The sequence below is a fragment of the Schistocerca piceifrons genome, chromosome X, assembly GCF_021461385.2.
Source record: "Schistocerca piceifrons isolate TAMUIC-IGC-003096 chromosome X, iqSchPice1.1, whole genome shotgun sequence".
NCBI classification, from domain to species: Eukaryota; Metazoa; Arthropoda; class Insecta; order Orthoptera; family Acrididae; genus Schistocerca; species Schistocerca piceifrons.
The window spans coordinates 36648242-36673956 of record NC_060149.1 but is presented as its reverse complement, the minus strand read 5'-3'; the positions used below and the strand labels follow the sequence as shown (position 1 = coordinate 36673956).

At 39.3% G+C, this 25715-nt stretch overlaps 1 protein-coding gene across 1 annotated transcript in view; it reads left to right on the top strand.

Annotated features, from left to right (window-relative positions):
• Positions 1–25715, top strand: part of LOC124722646 (peroxisomal targeting signal 1 receptor) — a 255487-nt gene that overhangs the window by 175813 nt on the left and 53959 nt on the right. The window contains exons 11-12 of the mRNA XM_047247792.1: positions 13036–13201; positions 19535–19692. Coding sequence (XP_047103748.1) covers positions 13036–13201; positions 19535–19692 — 324 coding nt within the window. The remainder of the gene's footprint in view (positions 1–13035; positions 13202–19534; positions 19693–25715) is intronic.

Sequence of the window (25715 nt, the reverse complement as noted above, 5' to 3'; positions counted from 1 at the left end):
GGACCAGCTTATGTTGATGTTAAGGGACTATGAGGTCTGCTTCTACCAGTTTATTCTTCTCTATTATTCTTTTGTAAATAATTTGTCAGTATTTTGGAATTATGACTTATTGAACAGTTGGTCTAGTAATATTCACACTTTTGGGTGCCTGCAATTGGAGTTGTTATATTCTTCTTGAAGTCTGAGGGTTCATCATCTGTCTCGTATACATTGCATACCAGGTGGAATAGTTTTGCCATTGTGGGCTGTCCCCGAGATCTTAACATTTCTCAGGGAATATTGTACGAGGGGAGACCCAAAAGAAACCGGATTGTTGTCATAAAAAATTTATTGATGAACCTTTTTACAAAATTACTTCAGTCACCTTCAAAATACTCTCCATTACACGCGATGCACTTGTCAAGTCTCTCTTCCCACTGTTGGAAGCATGTTTCAAACTCTTCAAGTTTGATATTGTCCAGTGCCTTTTGCGAAGCTGTTTTTACTGCCTCCACATCGTCATAACGCTCCCCCTTTAGCATTAAAACATCCAAGTAAAAGTGCTGGTTAATAGTCTGGCCAGGGGGTACAAATTCCCGATGCACAATTCCACAAACATCAAAAAATACAATGATAATCGTCTTCACATTTGACCTCACGTGCCTTGCTTTTTTTGGTCTGGGAGAGTTGGGAGTCCTCCACTGGCTTGACGCTTGCTTGGTTTCTGGGTCATACCCATAACACCAACTCTCATCCCCTGTAATGACTTTGTTCAAGAAGTTTGGATCACGGGCAATCTCTGTTTTCAAGTCTTGACACACATTCATGCGGATGGTTTTTTGCTCCTGTGTGAGAAGGCGCAGAACAAATTTAGCAGCAACACGTCTCATGTGCAAATCCTCACTCAAAATCCGCTGGCACAAGCTCCAACTGATTCCTGTCTCTGCTGAAATTTGATCGATCGTTTGGCGACGATCCTTGTTGATCTTTTGGTGGACCTTTTCCATGTTCTCCTCATTTCGTGATGTTGAATGGCATCCAGAACGAGCTTGGTCTTCAACACACATCTCACCACATCTAAAGCACCCAAACCACTCGAAAACCTGTGTGCGGCTCATAGCATCCTCCTGGAAAGCTTCCTGAAGCATTTGGTGTGTCTCCGTTGCAGTTTTTTTAAGCAGGAAACAAAATTTCATACACACTCTATGTTCTTTTAAAGTTGCCATAACGACTTCGCAGAGGTAACCCGCCAACAGTCAGAGAAACACAATAGCACACTTGCACGTTCAGCTCTACACTGACGCCGTCTGCACAGCTGTTTCATGAAGGTCTCTACAAAGACCATCTAGCGTGAGAACCCTGTAGTACGTCTAAGAGTGGCAGCGCCCTTGGAGTCCGGTTTCTTTTGGGTCCCCCCTCGTATACTGCAGGGAACTTGTTACAACTTAGGTCTTTCAGTGCTCAGAAGACTTACCTTTTCTATATGTTGTTAATAAATAAAAATGGATTCTGAGTTTTTACAACCCTTCAGAAGCAGTAGCATCAGCTGGAGCCAGCACAACAAAAGACGCATTTGTGCCAGGATAATTCAGGGCAACCAGTTGTGTGCTGCCTATTGTGTTCCCACCATTCAGTGAAATAACGGAAGGTTGAGATGTCTATTTGTGGTGCACTCAGGATATTAGAACAAGAAGATACACACAGATCACGATCTATGGAACAAGTGTTAATGTAGTGCAACAGAGTGATCACTGCCTGGACTGTCACTGTCTGAGTCATATCAAGCATGGATCACTGTTCTGTGTGGCTTGGTCACCATTATAAATTACTTGTTTAGGGTCTAAAATGTTGGTAGTTCTGAGGACTCTCATTGATTAGATATGTCACCAACTAGTTTTTGATTATATTATATTATATTATATTATATTATATTAGATGTACTTTGTGTTCCAGTTGATCCATAGCGAGTAGATCCTCCAGCATGTAGAACATCTCAGAAGGACAAGAATACACAATAAACATTTGCAATGAAAAAGAATAATGCTAACATACCATCCACAGATCCCAAGTGTAATGATTGTCATGAATGTGGAATGAGTCAAAAAAGTTTTAAACATATTTTCATTTATGAGGTAACAAACACTGAATATAAGATTATTTTACAACACTTATTTACAATGATTGCATTACTGCACTGCATTTGTACAGAAGTCAGATTGTACCATTACTCACATTATTTTATATTATTAGTATTAAACACACACACACACACACACACACACACACACACACACACACACCAGTTGTTTCTAACAATTCATCAATGGAGTGGAAGGAGTTTGCCACCAATAAATCCTTTAGACTTCTCTTAAACTGAACTTTAACTACCAATAACTTTTTATGGCTGCTGGCAAATTATTGAAAATGCCAGATAAAGAAGCGAATTCTGTGGCAAGGAAACCTATCTAGTCTGTTCTTAAAGGAACTCTTGTTCACTGGTCAAACTTTGAAGTTATGCAAACTGTAGATCAATACCTACATAACAGTTTGAAAGTAACAACTGTTTCACCCTGCTCATCAGTTGGTAAACCTTGCATTGAACCATCAGCTCCCAAAGTTTTACTACCAACTGCAGTCTTATCACCATGTGTTTTTCAACAAAATAGGCTCTAGTCTGGAGTCTGTTGCATTAAAATGGGTAACCAGTGGCTATTGGTGAAAAATTTCTGTTGGACACTTCGTACAAAAGAGGTGTCCATTAATCATCATTCTTATAAGTCTATTTTCTGAAAATTTATTTGGTCTAGATGTTTTTATGATTTTAGAACATGACATAAGTTAATCTGTGTCACACCCAATTCCAGTTAATACCTTGGATGTCATGTTAGGAATACTTATAATTTTTTTCACCCAAATTTTGCTGGGCAGTGATACCCAAATCTTATTGGCCAGTGCTGAGAAGCAATTAACTGCTAAACATGTGATGTGGTTGATCACTGAAGTAGCTGATACCTGGCATGAACAGATTATTTTTTAGTCCTTCTCGTGCATCTGTACTTAAAAACAAGTTGGTTGTTGTTGTTGTTGTTGTTCTTCTTCTTCTTCTTCTTCTTCTTCTTCTTCTTCTTTCTTATACAGGCTACCAGTCTTTAAATAGATCTCCATCCATGAAGCAGGAGAAGTTGTTCAGGCTAAATGATTTTAGCTTAGATTAAACGTTTTATGTTATTGACAAATGATCAAAGATTTTTGTTTCTGCATAGTGATCTCCTTTGTGAGCCACTGACAGCTTTAATGATGATTAATAATGTTTATTTCTCCCCTCTAGTGTTGTAAGTATGGACCTAACCATTCTTCTTAAATAGTGATGGATAATTTATGATGAATTTCATTAGCAAATATATGTAGTCTGACAGTGCAGTTAAAATTCCTAGCTCCTTGAACGGATACCTACATGATGTCCATCAATGAACACCACATATTTTTCTTACTGCTTGTTTAGTGCAGTCTCTATCTAAGAGGTGTGTTGCCCCAGAAAATTATTCGAGAAGACATTATTGAATGGAAATATGCAAACTATGTCAGGAGTTAATTTATTTGTTTCCAAGATTAGCAATTATATGAAGAGCAAAAGGAGCTGAACTTAATCATTTGAGAAGCTCAGTAATACGCTTCTTCCAGTTCGTTTTTATCAATAGGTCCACCCAAAACTGTGGAGCATTCTACCTGTTTACTGACTACTGCTCATGTGCTACATCACTTGTTGATGTGACTTTGTTTTACAGATGTGGATATAGTGCATTTTTTCCCAAAATTAGGGAGATGTAGGTTACACACGTTTGTGTGATGAGAGCAGTCTGTTAATTTATCAGAAAGCATTATCTTCTGAATCCAAAATCTTTGATTATTATTCATTTCATGATTAGTTTCAACAGTAGCTTGCTGTCATTATCTGATCTTTGAAAATTTAAAAGGGCACACTTATCAGTCACATAACAGGAACACATTCCACTCATAATACAGTGTAGGGACATTGGTTTATCAGTAATATGAAAATATAAAATACACATAGTGCAAATGTATTCACTGAAGTGAGGTAGGTGTAAAATAACGTCATAAACCGATATTGTCAAGGTGTCACTTTACAATGTTATTTTACACCTAACTCACTTCCGTGAACTAATTTACGTTACTCATGCTAAAATGGACCGTTTATCAATTGCGGAAAAGGTCAGTATCATGTTGATGTATAGCTATTGTGATCAAAATGCCCAAAGGGCATGTGCTATGTATACAGCTCGGTATCCTGGACGACATCATCCAAGTGTCTGGACAGTTTGCCGGATAGTTAAGTTATTTAAGGAAACAGGAAGTGTTCAGCCACATGTGAAACGTCAACCAGGATCGGCAGTAAATGGTGATACCCAAGTAGGTGTTTTAGTTGCTGTCATGGCTAATCCACACATCAGTAGCAGACAAATTGCGTGAGAATTGGGAATCTCAAAAACCTCGGTGTTGAGAATGTTACATCAACATCGATTCCACCCGTACCATATTTCTATGCACCAGGAATTGCCCGCCGATGACTTTGACCGTCGTTTACAGTTTTGCCACTGGGCACAAGAGGAAATTACGATGACAGATTTTTCGCACGCATTCTATTTAGCGACGAAGCGTCACTCACCAACAGCGGTAACGTAAACCGGCATAATATGCACTATTGGGCAACAGAAAATCCACGATGGCTGCACCAAGTGGAACATCAGTGACCTTGGTGGGTTAATGTATGGTGCGGCATTATGGGAGGAAGGATAACTGACCCTCATTTTATCGATGGCAATCTAAATGGTGCAATGTATGCAGATTTCCTACGTAATGCTCTACCGATGTTACTACAAGATGTTTCACTGCATGAAAGACTGGAGATTTATTTCCAACATGATGGATGTCCGGCACATAGCTCATGTGCAATTGAAGCGGTATTGAATAGCATATTTCATGACAGGTGGATTGGTCATCGAAGCACCATACCATGGCCCGCATGTTCACCGGATCTGACGTCCCTGGATTTCTTTCTGTGGGGAAAGTTGAAGGATATTTGCTATCGTGATCCACCGACAACGCCTGATGGCATGCGTCAGCACATTGTCAATGCATGTGCGCACATTACGGAAGGCAAACTTCTCGCTGTTGAGAGGAATGTTGTTACACATATTGTCAAATGTGTTGAGGTTGATGAACATCATTTTGAGCATTTATTGCATTAATGTGGTATTTACAGGTAATCACGCTGTAACAGCATGCGTTCTCAGAAATGATGAGTTCACAAAGGTACATGTATCATATTGGAACAACCGAAATAAAATGTTCAAGCGTACCTACGTTCTGTATTTTAATTTAAAAAAACGTACCTGTTACCAACTGTTTGTCTAAAATTGTGAGCCATATGTTTGTGACTATTACAGCGCCATCTATCACCAAGCGAAAAAAGTGGTCCAACTAAAAACATTCATATTTCTTTACGTACTACACGAATATGTAATAAAAAAGGGGGTTCCTATTTAAAAAAGTGCAGTTTATATCCGTTTGACCTATGGCAGCACCATCTAGCGGGCCCCCTTCAAGCTAGACAAGTTTCGTTCTTTGTAGTTTTTTTTGTTTGGCGCTTATTTCGTGAGATATTTGGCCTGGTCATGATCAATGGACCACCCTGTATAAGGAATAGGGGTGGACCCAAAATTGAACCCTGTGGGACTCCATTTGTGATCTATCCTCATTCACTAAAATTTTCTACCTTTCCAGTGATACTTTAATTACAAAATATTTGATCGGTGAACAACCGCAACTGAGGAACGTATTTATAGAATAAAAATCCTCTTCAGTTGCCAATAATTTTCTTTAATTTATTCCATGGCTTGTTTTGAAGTTTCAAGCTTCATTTTCCAGGTGCCACCAACTGCAAACAAGAAGACAGCTACTAACATAAAAGTACTGAGAAATTGACATATAGAAATGGAAGCTACTGTTGTGGAAAGTGGTGTACTCATGTAATTAAGGGAACATAAATGAATGACCCATGAACCATGGACCTTGCCGTTGGTGGGGAGGCTTGCGTGCCTCAGCGATACAGATAGGCGTACCGTAGGTGCAACCACAACGGAGGGGTATCTGTTGAGAGGCCAGACAAACGTGTGGTTCCTGAAGAGGGGCAGCAGCCTTTTCAGTAGTTGCAGGGGCAACAGTCTGGATGATTGACTGATCTGGCCTTGTAACACTAACCAAAACGGCCTTGCTGTGCTGGTACTGCGAACGGCTGAAAGCAAGGGGAAACTACAGCCGTAATTTTTCCCGAGGGCATGCAGCTTTACTGTATGATTAAATGATGATGGCGTCCTCTTGGGTAAAATATTCCGGAGGTAAAATAGTCCCCCATTCGGATCTCCGGGCGGGGACTAATCAAGAGGACGTCGTTATCAGGAGAAAGAAAAGTGGTGTTCTACGAATCGGAGCATGGAATGTCAGATCCCTTAATCGGGCACGTAGGTTAGAAAATTTAAAAAGGGAAATGGATAGGTTAAAGTTAGATACAGTGGGAATTAGTGAAGTTCGGTGGCAGGAGGAACAAGACCTTTGGTCAGGTGAATACAGGGTTATAAGTACAAAATCAAAACAGGGGAATGCAGGAGTAGGTTTAATAATGAATAAAAAAATAGGAGTGCGGGTAAGTTACTACAAACAGCATAGTGAACGCGTTATTGTGGCCAAGATAGACACGAAGCCCCCGCCTACCACATTAATACAAGTTTATATGCCAACTAGCTCTGCAGATGACGAAGAAATTGAAGAAATGTATGATGAAATAAAAGAAATTATTCAGATAGTGAAGGGAGACGAAAATTTAATAGTCATGGGTGACTGGAATTCGGTAGTAGGAAAAGGAAGAGAAGGAAACGTAGTAGGTGAATATGGATTGGGGGAAGAAATGAAAGAGGAAGCCGTCTGGTAGAATTTGGCACAGAGCACAATTTAATCATAGCTAACACTCGGTTCAAGAATCATAAAAGAAGGTTGTATACATGGAACAAGCCTGGAGATACTGACAGGTTTCAGATAGATTATATAATGGTAAGACAGAGATTTAGGAACCAGGTTTTAAATTGTAAGATGTTTCCAGGGGCAGATGTGGACTCTGACCACAATCTAATTGTTATGAACTGTAGATTAAAACTGAAGAAACTGCAAAAAGGTGGGAATTTAAGGAGATCGGACCTGGATAAACTGAAAGAACCAGAGGTTGTACAGAGTTTCAGGGAGAGCATAGGGGAACAATTGACAAGAACCGGGGAGAGAAATACAGTAGAAGAAGAAAGGGTAGCTTTGAGGGATGAAGTAGTGTAGGCAGCAGAGGATAAAGTAGGTAAAAAGACGAGGGCTAGTAGAAATCCTTGGGTAACAGAAGAAATATTGAACTTAATTGATCAAAGGAGAAAATATAAAAATGCAGTAAATGAAGCAGGCAAACAGAAATACAAACGTCTCAAAAATGAGATCGACAGGCAGTGCAAAATGGCTAAGCAGGGATGGCTAGAGGACAAATGTAAGAATGTAGAGGCTTGTCTCACCACGGGTAAGATAGACACTGCCTACAGGAAAATTAGAGAGACCTTTGGAGAAAAGAGAACCACTTGTATGAATATCAAGAGCTCAGATGGAAACCCAGTTCTAAGCAAAGAAGGGAAAGCAGAAAGGTGGAAGGAGTATATAGAGGGTCTATACAAGGGCGATGTACTTGAGGACAATATTATGGAAATGGAAGAGGATGTAGATGTAGATGAAGATGAAATGGGAGATAAGATACTGCGTGAAGAGTTTGACAGAGCACTGAGAGACCTGAATCGAAACAAGGCCCCGGGAGTAGACAACATTCCATTAGAACTACTGACAGCCTTGGGAGAGCCAGTGCACACAAAACTCTTACCATTTGGTGAGCAAGATGTATGAGATAGGCAAAATACCCTCAGACTTCAAGAAGAATATAATAATTCCAATCCCAAAGAAAGCAGGTGTTGACAGATGTGAAAATTACCGAACTATCAGTTTAATAAGTCACGGCTGCAAAATACTAACACGAATTCTTTACAGACGAATGGAAAAACTAGTAGAAGCCGACCTCGGGGAAGATCAGTTTGGATTCCATAGAAATATAGGAACACATGAGGCAATATTGACCCTATGACTTATCTTAGAAGCTAGATTAAGGAAAGGCAAACCTACGTTTCTAGCATTTGTAGACTTAGAGAAAGATTTGGCAATGTTGACTGGAATACTCTCTTTCAAATTCTGAAGGTGGCAGGGGTAAAATACAGGGAGCGAAAGGCTATTTACAATTTGTACAGAAACAAGATGGCAGTTATAAGAGTCGAGGGACATGAAAGGGAAGCAGTGATTGGGAAGGGAGTGAGACAGGGTTGTAGCCTCTCCCCGATGTTATTCAATCTGTATATTGAGCAAGCAGTGAAGGAAACAAAAGAAAAATTCGGAGTAGGTATTAAAATCCATGGAGAAGAAATAAAAACTTTGTGGTTTGCCGATGACATTGTAATTCTGTCAGAGACAGCAAAGGACTTGGAAGAGCAGTTGAACGGAATGGATAGTGTCTTGAAAGGAGGATATAAGATGAACATCAACAAAAGTAAAATGAGGACAATGGAATGTAGTCGAATTAAGTCGGGTGATGCTGAGGGAGTTAGATTAGGAAATGAGACACTTAAAGTAGTAAAGGAGTTTTGCTATTTGGGGAGCAAAAAAACTGATGATGGCCGAAGTAGAGAGGATATAAAATGTAGACTGGCAATGGGAAGGAAAGCGTTTCTGAAGAGGAGAAATTTGTTAACATCGAGTATAGATTTAAATGTCAGGAAGTCGTTTCTGAAAGTATTTGTATGGAGTGTATCCATGTATGGAAGTGAAACATGGACGATAAATAGTTTGGACAAGAAGAGAATAGAAGCTTTTAAAATGTGGTGCTACGGAAGAATGCTGAAGATTAGATGGGTAGATCACATAACTAATGAGGAGGTATTGAATGGGATTGGGGGGAAGAGAAATTTGTGGCACAACTTGACTAGAAGAAGGGATCAGTTGGTAGGACATGTTCCGAGGTATCAAGGGATCACCAGTTTAGTATTGGAGGGCAGCGTGGAGGGTAAAAATCGTAGAGGGAGACCAAGAGATGAATACACTAAGCAGATTCGGAAGGATTTAGGTTGCAGTTGTTACTGGGTGATGAAGCAGCTTGCACAGCATAGAGTAGCATGGAGAGCTGCATCAAACCAGTCTCAGGACTGAAGACCACAACAACAACAACAACAACAACAACAACAACAACAACAACAAATGAATGACGGTCATGCCAGTCAGGCGTAGGGGATCACATCCTTGTCAAATGAATGCACGAGACTGTAACAAAAACACTAACTTTGGTGAGGGTTCTGGATAGAAATAAACTCATTAATACTGTAAATAAATAACTGAACTCGTGTGTAGGATCAGCAGCCACAGCACCCACCTGGAGTAAATTAAAGAAAAGTTCACAGGTAATACCAACTGGGGATATTTTATTATTTAAGGCTTGTACTGTTTCATTAGTGATGAGTGAATGTATAAATAGCATTCTCGCTTGAACAATCCTTCTGGACTCCAAACTGTGATACACAAAGTAAATTATTGGTACTTCGTTATGAGGCTACCCTTGATTACATTACTTTTTTCAATATTTTGAGAAAGATGTCAGTAGGGAAAATAGGTAATAATTGTTTAAGTTATTCTGGTCATCATTCTTATGAAATGGTTTAACAACTGCATATGTTAACCTCCTGGAAAAATTCCCTGTACCAGTGATGTATTACATATATCACTAAGGACATTATTTATGAAGGTGGAACAACTTTTCAGAATTATGTTGGAAATTTCATCAACACCACATGAACTTTTAGTATAATTCTATTAATTTCAGTGAATGATGTTGGTGCTGCTTCTAGTTGCTTAAAGATTTGGGAATGATATTTTTAATATATTCTCTTGCTCCTTCAGCTGAATCATTTATTCATAGTTTTGCTGCTGCATTAAAAAAATTATTGTTAAAGGTACATGCAGCTTTTGAACGATCAGTCACAGCATTGTCCTTAAGTGTAATTGTTGTGGGATCTTGTACACTGACTATATGGCTGTCCTGTCTTTTGTTTAACAATATCTTATGTAGCTTTAATCTTATTATCTGCATTATTAATTTCTGTCAGGACATACATCCTTCTTAACATTTAATGACAATGCCAGAGCACAGCATCAACAAATGACACATCTTTGTTTTTGAACAGAGATAGTTGCTGTGCCACACCCACATGTGCAGGCCCGCCTGTTGCCAAGATTGTTTTGATTACAGTGCAGAACTGCAGCAGTTTCTCTGGGAAGGCCTTACACATCCACAGTACAGTCACAGTCTCTTCCCATGTGATTTCCATATTTTTGGTGCCCTGAAGAGACATTTGTGGTCTTCAATTTTCTTTCCATGAAGGGGTTCACACCTGGGTACAATCATGGTTCCGTAGGCAACCACAACATTTTTTTAGGGAGGCAGTGGCCACCTTGTGTCATAGTGGGAAAAATGTATGAAACAGTTATGGTGATTCCTTTTGAAATAATAAAGAGTTTACTTACTTTTTCCTCATTTTTGTTTGGCTACCTCTTATAGTTGCATCACTAAAAGTTTGGCGAATAGCAACAAAACCTACCTTATTATGGCCTTTTTGAATCTCAGTATAACCCAAAACCTTTCATTGTAATGAAGTTACAAAAAGCTACACAAATTAAAACACAAATAACTAAAAGAAAAAATTCAAAAACATGTAAATAAATCATATAGTATCAATACTGTTCGCAGAAAAAATGTACATAAATGAAATCTAAATTTAGCACATTAGTTTGTTAAAATAGTGGTAGACACTAAAAAAAAATATTTTACTCCCATGGTCCTTTACTACAAATGTGGTTATATATGACTTAGGGTAGAAACCGACATGGCTCATGCCAGTCTGGACTCAGATCATGCAAGAATTTGAGGGCCATACACACCCAATTACATGGCCCCTGGATCCAAAACTTTTTTTCTTGAATATCAACCTCACAATGTGCTTTGTCAATATGAACCCTTGAAAACAGTTATGCTGTTTTCTGTGAGGTAACTTAATCATTTGATCACAAATTGTGGCTCATGATAAACATAAATAATTATTGATTTAATAATGAAGAGTTTAGTTACTCTTCATATAACACCAACAAAATATTATGATTAAATGTAGCAAGACTATCAAACAACTACATAAAATTAACATGGCAAGCTCTTATGGGTTTTTTCCACCTTCAGAAAAATTTAAGTTTTTGACTCAAATGTTAAATTCAAAAATTTATTAAGAGTCACTTGATATGCATGATCAAAATACTGCTGCTCTTTAAAACTTTGTCAGTGAGCAGGACAGATTTCAAAATATTACCAAGAGGACATGTTTTTGATAAACAGGTGAAAATCAGATTTGCCTAGTTCCTTATAATAAGTTATAAGCAAAATAAATACACTAATTTTATCATTCTACATCTACATCCATACTCCGCAAGCCACCTGACGGTGTGTGGAAAATAAAAAAAAAAAAAAAATCAGTATCTCAATAAAAAAACCTAAAATAGTCGTAAAATCAAAATTAACAATAATGAACTAAATTGTAATATGAAAGATAGCTGGTCTAAAGCTTACTGCTGTATTCAGAATTTACTAAATTAGAGCCTGTACAGTTTATCTCCTAAAGAATAAATATGCCAATATTTTGACCCGAAAGATAAAATAAAAACTAAATTAACTATAAAAAATTAATTTTTTCTTGAGAAACTGGATATCTTAGGATATGAGTAACATTTCATCTCTACAGTTAATTCAAAAGTAATGCCAATACATTATCTGTAAATTAATTGTGAATAAACTTAAATTTGCAAATATGAACTTTCTGTCTTAACTCCCTGCCAGTCACTAAAATAGAGAAACATGTAACAACTCAAGAAATCCTAATGTCACTTTCTTGAAATTTTGCCAAATATTATTCCTTTCACCCACAATTTAATGATAAAAATTATAATAAAAACAGTACTTTCAAAATATTGCACAGTGAATGTTGCACAGTGCGAAGGAACACTTGCTCTTTTAATTAAAACAATTCAGTGGTGCAGACTGTACACAGAGTGTATTATAAATATCAAAGTGTAAAGTAGGGAAGCCCATACTTGCTTCCCCACAACTGTAATGATGAGATAAAAAAATCTGTTTCAATTTAATGAATTTGAAGAGCATCTTAGCTTTGCTCATTCTCTCTGAATTTTTTTCCTCGTGGTGGCATTGATGGACCTGCCCAGTAACATGATTGGATCCAGTGTGATTTTATTCTTTGGTAATACCAAAAACCTAAAGTTTGTACATACCACACTGAAACTTCTGAAAATTAAAGATGCAGGATGACAGGAATTTGTTGTCAGATCACTCAGAATGACCCACAAAGCTAGGGACAACTGCTGTGACAGACATCATTAGCTCTCACTGGGAAAATCTCCCATTTAAAGTAGGACATCCAAAAGTGACTGAAAAATTGCTCTTTTAAATTAAAGGTTAATTTTATTGATTTTGTGTGCTTCATTTTATCATTATAGCTGTCCAAATTGTGAGCACTCTCTCTTCAACTGTGTGTGTGTTATTTCTTATGCCACCTATAGAAGAACAGCCAACAATGGATAAATACATGCTGGGATTTATTCAAACAGGGAAAAAAGTGTGCATGCCTAATGTTTCTTTTAGGATGTGCAGTCTTTTACTGCTCCAGTTTCTACTTCTCCATAATTACTGTCTATTTGTTATTATTATTATTATTATTATTATTATTATTATTATAGAATTTAGCCTGTGGTGATGAATAAGTTTTGTCCTCCAATATAATTTATAGAAGTTTGTCTCAATTTCAGCAATTACTTTGAAAAAGTGAAGAATCTGTTCATTGAAGCTGCAAGACGATATCCTACTGACGTTGATGCTGACGTACAGACATGTTTGGGGATTCTGTTCAACCTCAGCCAGGAAACTGATAAAGCTGTTGATTGTTTCAGAGCAGCACTGCAAGTACGGCAAGATGTGAGTATTTACAGTTTTCAGACAATTGTGACATGAAATAAAATGTCAGTCATAAAAGACAGTAGTGAAGCATATTGTCAATGTTGAACATTGTATGAAATGTTGCATGCACGAAAAACACACACACACACACACACACACACACACACACACACTTACTTTTTCTCATATTCTTTGATATTTTCCCCTTTACAGTCTGATCTCAGAGTTTACGATTACGTGGAATGGATGAACTGTAGTAGGTGTACACAGTAGCATGGCCTCTATTTTATATAATATGTCATTATATCAGTGGTCTGTTATGTAATGTCAACATTCATTCAATAAATGCCATCATCCTGATGTTAATAGTGTCTACTACTTCACCTGGAATACCAAATTGAAAGTTAGGATGAGAAAACTGTCAAATAAACAGCTTGACCTAGTTTTTAGTCAGTGGCCAATAGATGCTGTCTCTCAGCATCCAGCCACATGGCAATGGTATTTCCTTAATCAGTACTTCAATCGTACCAGCCATTGTCATCCATGTAGTGTGTTAGTACTATCATAGCAGAACACCCCCATCCCTTCCTCCACCTCTCTCTGACCACCATAAAACTCACGTGGATCATTCACATTAATTAATTTCATCATTCATACATTCACATACATTCTGTACATCCCATTATGGAGGGCATAATTTTGATAACTACTTCTAGATTAGGTACACTTTTATATTGTTTTTGAATTTCTGAGGATTTTTCAGTCTGATGTCTGCTGGAAACCTGTTACATAGTTTTGCACCAGGATATAAAACTCCATTCTGAATGTTAAACAGGGATGCATAGTCTACATGGAAATTACTTTATACACTGCCAGCCATAGGACTCCAAACATTCTAACCGATGAAAAAATTCATACATGGAGCAGTGTGTAAGCTACATCTCTGGCTTGTGTGAAACTCATTTAACATGGCAATGCAATCTTCCTGTTGTGAGGTATGCTATAAGAAAAGTACCACCATCTCATCCTTGCAGTACAACACTGTGCATAACAATAAGGCTAATGGCAAAACCAATGGACTGGAAAGACTGCATGGTTTTTCAAATATACATCACAAATGACACACACTAATCACCCAGAACATTGTGACCACTGACCTACTGTCGATACAAATAGCACCATCGCATGATGAGGAATACCTGCTGCACACACACACACACACACACACTCTGTGTGTGTGTGTGTGTGTGTGTGTGTGTGTGTGTGTGTGTGTGTGTGTGCAGAATTGATTTTGACTGATAGCAGATTGTTATGGCCTGGAGGCTCAGCATGAGCATTTCGGAAAGTACGTGACTTGCCAGTTTTCGAGGAGTGCTGTGGTGAGTATCTTCAACACCTGGCAAAAGCAAGGCGAAACCACATCCAGATGTAGTGGGGTTTGGTGGCCACCCCTCATTACAGGTGTCGGACATCATAGGCTGGGCAGACTGATAAACAAGACCAGGCAGCAGACTGTGGCAGAACTAACATAAGACTTTAACTATGGACAGAGTTCAAGTGTGTCTGAACACACAGTGCACCAGACACTCCAAACAGTGGGCGTTCGCAGCCGATGACCCATGTATGTCCAATGTTAACCTCACATCATCAGCAACTATGACTGAAATGGGCACGTGAACATCGGCAATGGATATTGCTGTAGTGACAGAGCATTACTTGGTCTGATCAAGCCTGATACCTTCTTCATCATGCCGATGGGAGGGTGCAAATTTCAGAGGGATAGCTCCTTGACACCTATACTGCTGGATCGAGACAAGCTAGCGATGGCTGGGGAATTTCACATGGGCATCCATGGGTCCAGTGGAGATAGGGCAAGGCACCATGATGACCAAGGAGATCATACACTGGTTGCAGACCACTTAGAAGCCTTCATGATGATCATGTTTTCCAAAGTCAATGGCATTTTTCAACAAGATAATGCACCATGTCACAAGGCCAGGAGTGTGGGGAGTGGTTCATGGGTCACAATGGTAATTTCTAATTGATGTGGTGTTCCTGCCCCCAACTCACCAGATCTGAATCTGATAGAATGCATCTGGGACATGACTGAACGTGGCGTCATAGGTCATCACCCCCTTCCCCGGAATTTATGGAAACTAGGTGACTTGTGTGTGCAGATGCTGTGCCAACTTCCTGTAGCAGCCCACCAAGCCCCCACTGCTTTCATGCTGTGACATGTCACCACTGTTAACAGTGCCAAAGGTGGAGATACCGACTATTAGGTAGGTGGTCATAATGTTCTGGCTGATTAGTGTACACGTCTCATCTGTAGGGTTAGGAGAACTGAATCAAGGAACATTGCAGTGGAAGCATCTCACATCATAAAATGTAATGGTAACTCAAATACTTCCTCCTTCAGATTCTACTGACACAATTAATTTCTGGAGGAATTTTTTGTGAGGGGAAGGGAGTGACAGTGAGTAATAAGTTAGCGATAAGACAAATTATATATATTACTGAAAGTGACTACTAGGTTTATGACAAATGTTGACTATCCATCCCATGCTTGTGTATGTAGTATGATGAATAAAAAACTTTATCATTTATTGTATAGTTTGACAGTAATTTGAGCTTCACGTATTATTTTTGAATGGTTCATGTGGTTATATTTTAGGCTTTAACATTTATTAAGCTATATGAGACTGATACACTATTGCTTTGTCATAGTATGACAACTCTTTCTCTTTCCACATTGTGTACCATGTGATCCAAAAGAAATATAAAAAAATTTGAAAGATTTCAAATGTTTTGTGAAATGATATATCTAAAAGTAAGAAATAAAGCAGATTAGAGAAACATTTGGTGTCCCTTTGAATGATGCTCAAAATCATGTAGAACAAAGAAGTGATTAAAGTGTTTCTCTAATCTGTTTTATTTTTTACATCCATACAAATCATTTCACAAAACATTTAGCCTCATTTTTCAGTTGTTTTTCCATGTTCAAGTTTTATTCAGAAAGCATTAAATATAATATACTTAAATATTGATCAGTTTATTATTATTATTATTATTATTATTATTACTATTACTACTACTTCTATTATTTTATTATTAGTATTGTTTTTTATTATTATTGAGAGTATACAGACCAAGAGAAAACAGAGAAGTTTCAATTTGTACTGTAATTTGATATTTGTTTTATTCCTGTAATACAAAAGCAAGAACTCCACAATTTCTACATCAGTGTAACTTTTTATGCGCAAAATAGCTAGGTCTTGAAGAGATGAGCTTTTTGACACTTCATTTACATAGGTAGTAACAGCTGTTTGTGAAATACTTCAATTTTCCCTCAAATCACAAAGTAAGTTTTTCTTACTTAGTGTAATTACTTTCAAGCAAATAAATAATCTTTCTTGTTAAAAAAATAGACCTCATGCTGGTCATTTTGATACCCCATTTGTCCATTTATGACTTTTTCTTTGGCTATGAAAATTGAGAAAAAATCTATTGTGTAATTTTTCGGCAGTTCTTTTCCCTCCACTAAAACATTTGACCAAAAATCAATGACTCAGGAAGTGTTTCCAGTAGAACAATGTAGATTTTACTGCCGTGTATCACCAGATGGTGCTACAGTTGAATGAATATTTTGTGTAGAGGTGTAATACAGTTCACAGTTAAATGTTAAATGAAAAATGCACCTCAGCTCACCACAGGATGATTTAAGTCAGTACACATTATTCTGCATATCTACTAGCCAGCAGAGGTCTTGAAATAACAGTGAACAGCAGTTCCAGGATAACTACAATTTCCTGGCCTCTGATGGCAAAACATATCATCTGTAATAAGTCACCTCTTCATTAGCATGACAGGGTTGTGATATTATTTGTTTGACACATAATTATGTTTTCAGCTTCTTTGGAGGTCATGGGAGTCAAAAATGGAGCTATGTGACAGACATAATATAAGCACCACTCTTTGAATCTTTCTCCATTTCTTTGAAGTGATAGAGACAGTACACAGGGATGGCTATTGGGCCTCTACAGGAAATAAGTACCTGGCCCAGTGGGTGGATCAGCAGTTCTTATCTCGTGACCAAAGCCTCTGTGTACCGATTCTTTAATACAGTTATTACCTTCCTTTCTGGCCCTGCATTTTGACTTCGAATGCCGAGTGGCTGTGTCTTGTTATTTAACAGTTCTGGTTTGGTCACAAGTATAGATTTGAGCTCACATTACTTGTACTTGTAACATTCAATCTCTACTGCATTTTCAGCCATCAGATTAGTGTTGATCTTCTTTCCACATACTACATGTTTTGCAGCAATAACATGTGTCATTTATGTGAGGCTATAACACAGTACCATCATTGTAGTACTAATCATTTATATTTTTGTTACTCCTAAATCATGCAGTATATTTACACCATTTGTTACCCCTCTAACCACTTTACATATATCATTGTTTAAGTAGCTACATTCAGTATGTTTGCTGTGGTTTTCATCTTAATTTCCTCTCAACCAGGGGAATAGGATGTTATTCGCATTACCATTTGTTATGTTTCTGCCTCAAGTCCCAAGCAGTAGGCTAAATTCCAAACGTGCTGATTAGTATTTACGAACATTATACTAGAATTCCTGTAAGTCTTCTCATGATTTCATTAAGAAAGAAGCATTTTGTTTAAAACACTGGACCTGCATTTACAGGGTAACACTTATTGAACTATATAAAGAAAAACATAAATCAGTTACAAACTGCGGCATGCACACACTTTATGCAACATAATAACATCACTACAGATATTCGGATTTAGATTATAACATCTTAATATGCCTGTCATCATTGGCCGTGATGTGGCACAGTTAATAGCGAAATTCTGTGTGACCCATCGAAGTGTCTGATCATTGATGATGTCAATGACTTCTTGAATGGCTGTTTTCAGCCCAGCAATGATTTTGGGGTTATTGCTGTACACTTTCTCTTTAATGTACCTCCACAAAAAGGAGTCGCATGTGTTCAGAGCCAGAGAATATGGCGGCCAATCCGAGTCCCATGCCAGTGGCCTCTGGGTACCCCAGAGCCAGAATGCGGTCTCCAAAGTGCTCCTCCAGGATATTGAACACTCTGCTGCTTTGATGGGGTCGAGATCCATCTTGTATGAACCACATCTTGTCAAAATCAGGGTAACTTTGTTTAATGGGGATGAAATCATGTTCCAAAACCTTCACGTACCATTCAGTATTCACCGTGCAGTCTAGGAATATTGCATTGATTATTCCGTGGCTGGACATGCACACCACACAGTCACCCATTGAGTGCAGCAATAGAACTTCTCGATCATGAAATGCGGATTATCTGTCCCCCAAATGAGGCAATTTTGCTGATTGAAGAACCTATCCAAATGAAAGTGGACTTCGTCACTAAACCATACCATATTCAAATCAAAGTCTTGTTTGTCAATTCCGTGGACAATAGTGCTGGTAAAACACAACTGCTGTTGCATGCCCTGGGGCTTAGTGGCTGATGGGTTTGAATTTTGTATGGTAAGAAGTGCAGGTCTTCAACAATAATTTGTCCCAGTTTCTCCCACTTGATTCCTACCTGCTGTGCAACTCATGTGATCGATTTCCTGTGGCTGGTTTGAAACACAGTGCATGTCTTCTCGATGTTGTCAAGCATTTTAACCATTTTTGGATGACCGACATTGCCAACGCTGTCGTCATGAACACTACCCATTCTCTCAAACTTGTGAATCAAATTCTTGATTGTTAGCACACTTGGACTGATTGTCTTCAGCTTGAACTCGGTCACAATCCTCCTTTGGCCACAGATGGGCTGTTACTGCTCGCATTGTAGGACTTCACAAGCACTGTACGCTCAGGCATGCTGTACCGTGACATTTTCACATGGAAATGGCCAACAACAATAAGGCGCGTGCATTTGCTCATACTAATTCACATCGTACCCCACGGCCAACCATGCTGTTTGAATGTCGCAATGCAAACCATTCAGAAGTTATGACAATTTTATTTCATATAGTTCAATAATTGTCACCCTGCAAGAAGAATTGAAATTGAATCTTCATCTGGCTATCCATAGTAAGTTATTCTGTGGTTTCCCTAAGTCATTTAATGGAAATGCTAGGTTGGTTCCTATGAGAAGAACCTTTTTTGTTTCCTTCCCAATTCTTGTCCAATCCAAGCTTGTGCTTCCTCTCCAGTGACCTCATCATTGATCGGACATTAAACCCAAATCCTTCCTATCATCCTCTCAGGCTCTAATTATTTAACTTTTATATTGTTATAATTTTCAAGAGCAATGGTTTTAATAACATTTTAATTTTTGTATTGATAAGGATTTTCAGTTGTGGAACAGTTATGGGGCAACTCTTGCTAATGGTGGAAGGAGTGAAGAAGCTGTGCATGCATATCGACGAGCTTTAGAACTGTATCCAGCCTTTGTTAGAGCAAGATACAATGTTGGCATTACGTGTTGTACTCTTCGGGCTTACAGGTATGTCTTCCTTAGAAAAATAAGACTTTTGTAGCTGAAATTGAAGTTCTTGGTGTGAAACTTGTGAAATAATAATACACTTGCTTTGTCTTCCTTCCTCCCCCCCCCCTCTCTCTCTCTCTCTCTCTCTCTCTCTCTCTCTCTCTCTCTCTGGCGCACACACGCACACACACGCACACACACGCACACACACACACACACACACACACACACACACACACACACACCACCTGAAACCTGGCGGTGCAATGTTACATGTCATTCAGTTAGTTTTACTTTTAGTCCAGTTAAATGTTTAATTCTTAACCTGTGAATATGAGCATAATCTTTTTCAGCCAGGCAAATGTGCCTGTTTTATGGTTTCTGAATGGTGTCCAGTTGTTTACCAGCCTTAAGTATGAAATGAGACATCATCAGCTAACATCAATGGCAGCCAGTCCAAAATCTGTTGGCGACACATGATATTCTGTGGAGATTTTAATTTTAATTTTGTGAAAGATTCAGATAAAAGAAACAATTTGGAAATATTACTTAAGATTTATTCTGTTGCCAATTTACCCACCAGCATTGAAAAGAAAACAGTTAACTAACTGTAGTGAATGGCATATCTGACCGTGTCGCATAACCAACTATACTAAACAACTTATATCATTGCATTGAAGTGGTACCATGGAAAATGGTAAGAGTAATTAATGAAGACACTCCTGGAAGTTTCTAGACAGCCACACAGGAAGCTTACTGAGGATATGTGTATCATGAAACAGATATTAGTCCCAAATTTAATAAATTAATACATAGGCTTCAATCAATTTTTAGCAGCTGCTTTCCCAAGGAAACAAAAAATGTTACTAATTAGACATGAAGAATGCACTGGATTGCAAAAGGAATCAAACTAATGTGTACAAGGAAAAGGAAATTGTTAGGGTAAACAGGAAAATAGGATTGATGACAAATTACAAGAAATACTCTGAAGTCTTAAGGGAAATGATCAAAAAATAAAAAATCTCTCTAAATCAATAATTCAGATAAAGACTTTAAATCTGTGTGGACAGTAGTTACGAGAAACTGGGAAAGCACTTGTGAGGACTTTTTTTATTAAAGAAAACAACCAAGTAATCAATACTAACAATCAGGTACCCAATTTATTAAATAATCAGATTTTTGAAGTATCTCAGAAGATCGTCATGTACGTAACTACGTAGCCTTCTACAGCCATTCCGCAGGGCAAGACTGGTTTTGATGGAGGAAGGGTGCTATTATTTGGTGCAGATGATCAGTGCCAGAAAATAATAGGCTAGTCATTAGGAAAGGGGATTCGTGTGCTGGCCAGCTTCAGTGATATGCAGCAATTTTTGTTTTCTTGAACAAGTTGTTTATCTTGTTAGATACTTGGCCTATGTGTGGTGCTGTGACATAAGTAGGTTTATTTGTGATTTTTCTTCTCTTTTTTAATGCTATTTCTGTATGTGTGCAACTTGTTTTTGTTTTTGTTTACTGTTTATATACTTTTAGTGCTATTTTGCAGTTGAAGTAATTTTGTTGAACATATTGTAGTATTTTTATTTCATTATGAATCACATTACTATCAGGAGATGACTTTAAAATTCTGTTAACCATTGATTTGAAACGTGTGTATTTGTGCTAAATTGGATGACAAGAATTTTTATTTCTGATTATGTCAGGGGTGTTAGGTTTTCTATGTATTTCAGATTGGTAGTGGCTGTTTTTGTTGCTTATTTTTGGCTCAAAAAAGTTTATGGATTAGTTTTTTTTCTATTTCTATTGTAAATTTGTATTAGAGTGTGAGTTGTTTGGTTACTGATGGATGATTTGTGTGTCTTGGTTGTCACCGTCTATTAGTAGTAGTGTGTCATCAACATATCTGTGGCACTAGATAATTTTGTTTCACACGGGCCAACTTGAGTTGAAGAATTTTTCTTCCAATGTATAAATAAATATGTTTGCTATGATTGCTGTGATACAATTTCCCATTGCTACTTCATCTGCTCATGTGTAGATGTTATGTTCCGGTTCAGAATAGCTCTCAGATAAAATAAGTAGTAATATATTTATTATTTCATAAGTTTCGATGACAGGTATTTTTCTATCATGTTAGTTTTTCTTTGTATATAATGTGGTTAGTTCAAACATATGTTAGCGGTTAATGTTCTGGAGTTTTTTAATGGTGTATTTTTTGTTATTTGTGTAGAATGTGGTTATCAATTTATTTAGGTTTTTGCTTAAGAAATATGTAGGGCTATGTATACAATTGTACACAAAGTACCTAAAGGACGTAAAATGAACATTTTGGAGGAAACAGGAAATTGCAGTCAGATGTAAAATAACCAGAGGACGTCCATAATGAACAAATGGGTTTTAAACATAAGAACTCCTGAAAAATGTTATTGACCTTGTAAAAGAGAAAGGGTGAATTATCATGACAAACAACAGAACATTATTTATGTAGAAACAAAAAGTTCTGTCTCTGAAAATTTAACGTACTCACTGACTTTCCGTAAAATATAATTTTCACTGTAAATATAAAGCATCACTGGAGACAGCTGTCAAATTTCTGTCAAAAATAATTTTACCAAGATCATGCAAATAAAAGTATATGAAATTAACTGGATCATAACATAAAAGGAAGACAACTGATACAATATGGACCACATTACACCAGCTAAGATGTAAGCATAATGTTCCATATGTAGACATAGTAACTAATACAGACATAATATTATACCATCTGCACAGGTACACCTGACAATGGCAAAACACCGAAACAAGCTTATCGTGTAACTCTGTAATCACTAAGAGCAAATACATCAGCTGTGCAGCAGACACCTGTACCAAACATAAAATACTGCTCTTTGACCTCGTGCATGCTGCAGGCCCACTAGGGAAGATGTCAGGGCTTGTCCAAAACGTGCTCTGGGGCAGTTTTCATAAAAACAGCATCCTCTGCCCACTCATCAGCATTACTCGCTTGTGACTAGTTGGATGATGTTCATGCCCCATAAAAGCTTAAATATGGTCCAGGGTATTATATTCCACAGGGACCTTCTTCTGCAGTCTGATGACGAGCTGTGTGCCAATTTAGAGGGGCGAGGTGTTCATTTCATCTGGCACATTCATCAGTGTTCAAGGGATAATCAGGTTGCCACTGATGCTTTCATCTTGGCCTTTGAGGGTGATACATTGCCTGAGGAGGTCAGGGTGGTGGTCTACTGCTGTGACGCCAAGCCCTATATCCCTCCCCCGATGCAGTGCTTTAAATGCTGGAAGTTCGGCCATATTTCTTCCTGTTGTACTCCCAGCCTCACATGTCCAGGTTGCGGACGCCCCACACATCCCAATACTCCATGTTCCCTGCCCCCCATCTATGTCATCTGCGGAGAGCATCATTCACGTTGCTCACCAGACTGCAGGATTTTACAGAAAGAGAGGAAAACCGTGGAATATAAGGCCCTGGACCGACTGACGTACACTGAGGCTAAGCAGAAATTTGGACACCTCCACCCTGTTCGTATGCCCTCCTCTTACGCCGCCTCTACAACTGTTCTAGCCCCATGAGCTCCACCTGCCCCAGTCACATCTCAGAGCTGGAAGACTACACCTGCCCCCTTGATGGTGTGGCCAATTGCCTTGCTGTTGCTCCTGCACCACCTACTTTGGGAGCAAACCCCCCCCCCCCCCCCCCCAAACCAGTGGGGCCGTTCATCCCCACTTCTAAGCCAGAGAAGCGTCCAACTTCTTGTGCTCCTCTTGTTCGGAAGGAGTCCCTTGGATCCCTCCCTTCCCAGGTTTACACCAGTGGGAAAGATGACACCCACCAGTGGCTGAAGTGCCCAAAAGCAGCTGGTCGCAGGGCTTCACGTTCCTCCTCAGTCCCGAAGACTGAATCAGTGAAGCCCTCCCAGCCAAAGAAACCCAAGGAGCAGCGACAAAAGTCCAAGAAGAAGACCAAGGAACTTGTGGTGGCACCCACCCCACCCCACCGCTACCTACAAGCTCTGCATCTAAGGATAAGGTGCAGATTCTGGTGTCCGCTGAGGACCTGGATCTCGCCGGACTGTCAGACACATGGATATCGACTCCTCAGGAAATCAGTTGGTGGCAGCAGGTGAACCTGAGGCATAAACGACCTCATTGAATGTTCAGTGCCTTCCCAGCCTCACGATCCTATTAGCCTCCAGTGGAATTGCAGTGGTCTTTTCAAAAACCTTGCTGAGCTCCGACAACTTATCAGCCTTCACCTTTTCTTTTGCATTGCTCTCCAGGAAACTTGGTTTCCAGTGTTGCGAACCTCCGCCCTCCATGACTGTTGGGGTTATTATAATAATCGGGCAGTTTGTGTGAGGATATATGGTGAAGTCTGCGTCTACATCCTTAACTCTTTTTACAGCAAATGTGTACTTCTTCAAACACCTTTAGAGGCTGTCACTGTTACGGTGTAGACGCCTCAGGCTGTTACTGTCTGCAGTATCTATGTTCCAATGGATGGTGATGTCCCACAGCATGTATTAACTGCGCTGATAGCCCAATTGCCGCCTCCCTTTCTGTTACTGGGTGACATTAATGCCTGTAACCCTTTATGGGGTGGATCGGTGACAACAGGCCAAGGCACTGTCATTGAGCAAGTGTTGGCACAGCTCAACCTTTCCCTCTTAAATAATGGTACCTCAACACGTTTCCATGTGGCGCATGGCACGTACTCTGCCATTGACCTTCTTCAAAATGTTCCCACGCTAAATCCTACTACATAACTCGTTAAACAATTATCTTCATATTAACCTTAAACTATACTCGTGCACCATTCATACTGGTAACACACATTAATAACATTTTACATACACAAAAAGACATAACAACACTTTATGAAAATACTAGAACAGTTTATGAAAAGCATTCTATTACTCTAGTGGGCACAATTGAAACTAAAATCACAGTCCCCCTATCCAATATTGTCCTCTATCGGCTGATACATAAACTATGTGCGCGTCCAGTCTCGCGTCACCATCTGTCACTATCCAGCTCTGAGGCACATCTCCCACTTAACCGCCTCCAAGGCAGGATCGTTATACAGCACTATGGCTCACTTGGCCTCCTACCATCTGTCCAATGGAGTGTGCATGACGACTTGTGTGGTAGTGACCACTTTCTGATCTCTCTGTGTCACTACCCCAGCGACACTCTTCTGGGTGCCTCCCTGATGGGCCTTGAATAAGGCTGACTGGGACTCGTTCACCTCCGCTGCCACTACTGAGCCTCTTTCTCATGATGCCATTGATGTGGTAGTTAACATGATAACCACCGGCATTGTTTCTGCAGTGGAATCTGCAATTCCCTGTTCTTCCCGATCCCCTCGGCAGAGGACTGTGCCTCGGTGGTCACCAGAAATCACTGAGGCGATTAGAGATCGCAGGTGGGCCCTCCAACATCATAAGTGGCACCCCTCATTGGAACACCTCATTGCCTTCAAGTGGCTCCATGCCCGGGCCCGACGCCTTATTTGCCGACGGAAGCAGGAGTGCTGGGAAAGGCCGTAAGGGCCATTCTACCACCAATAATCTGGTCTGCCTGGAGTCTGCCATCCGTACTGCATTTGCCTGCCATCAGCATCTGGTTGCCGTCTTTTTTGGTATGCAGCAGGCGAACGATACAATATGGCAACATCACATCCTCACCATGCTTCATGGGTGTCGCTTCGTTCCTTCTGTGTGCAAGTTGGTTCCTCCCATAGTTCCTCCCGAGTCCAGGAGAATGGGGTCCTGCAAGGCTCTGTCTTGAGTGTCTGCCTCTTTTTTAGTTGCTATCATTGGGTTAGCTGCTGCTATGGGAACATCTGTATCAGCTTCTTTGTATGCTGATGACTTTTGCCTGTGCTACAGCTCAACTGGAATTGCAGTTGCGGAACGGCAGTTGCAGGGCGTTATCCACAAGGCGTAGTCTTGGGCCATAACGTACGGCTTTCAGTTTTTGGCCGCGAAGACTTGCGTCATGCATTTCTGCCGCCGTCACAC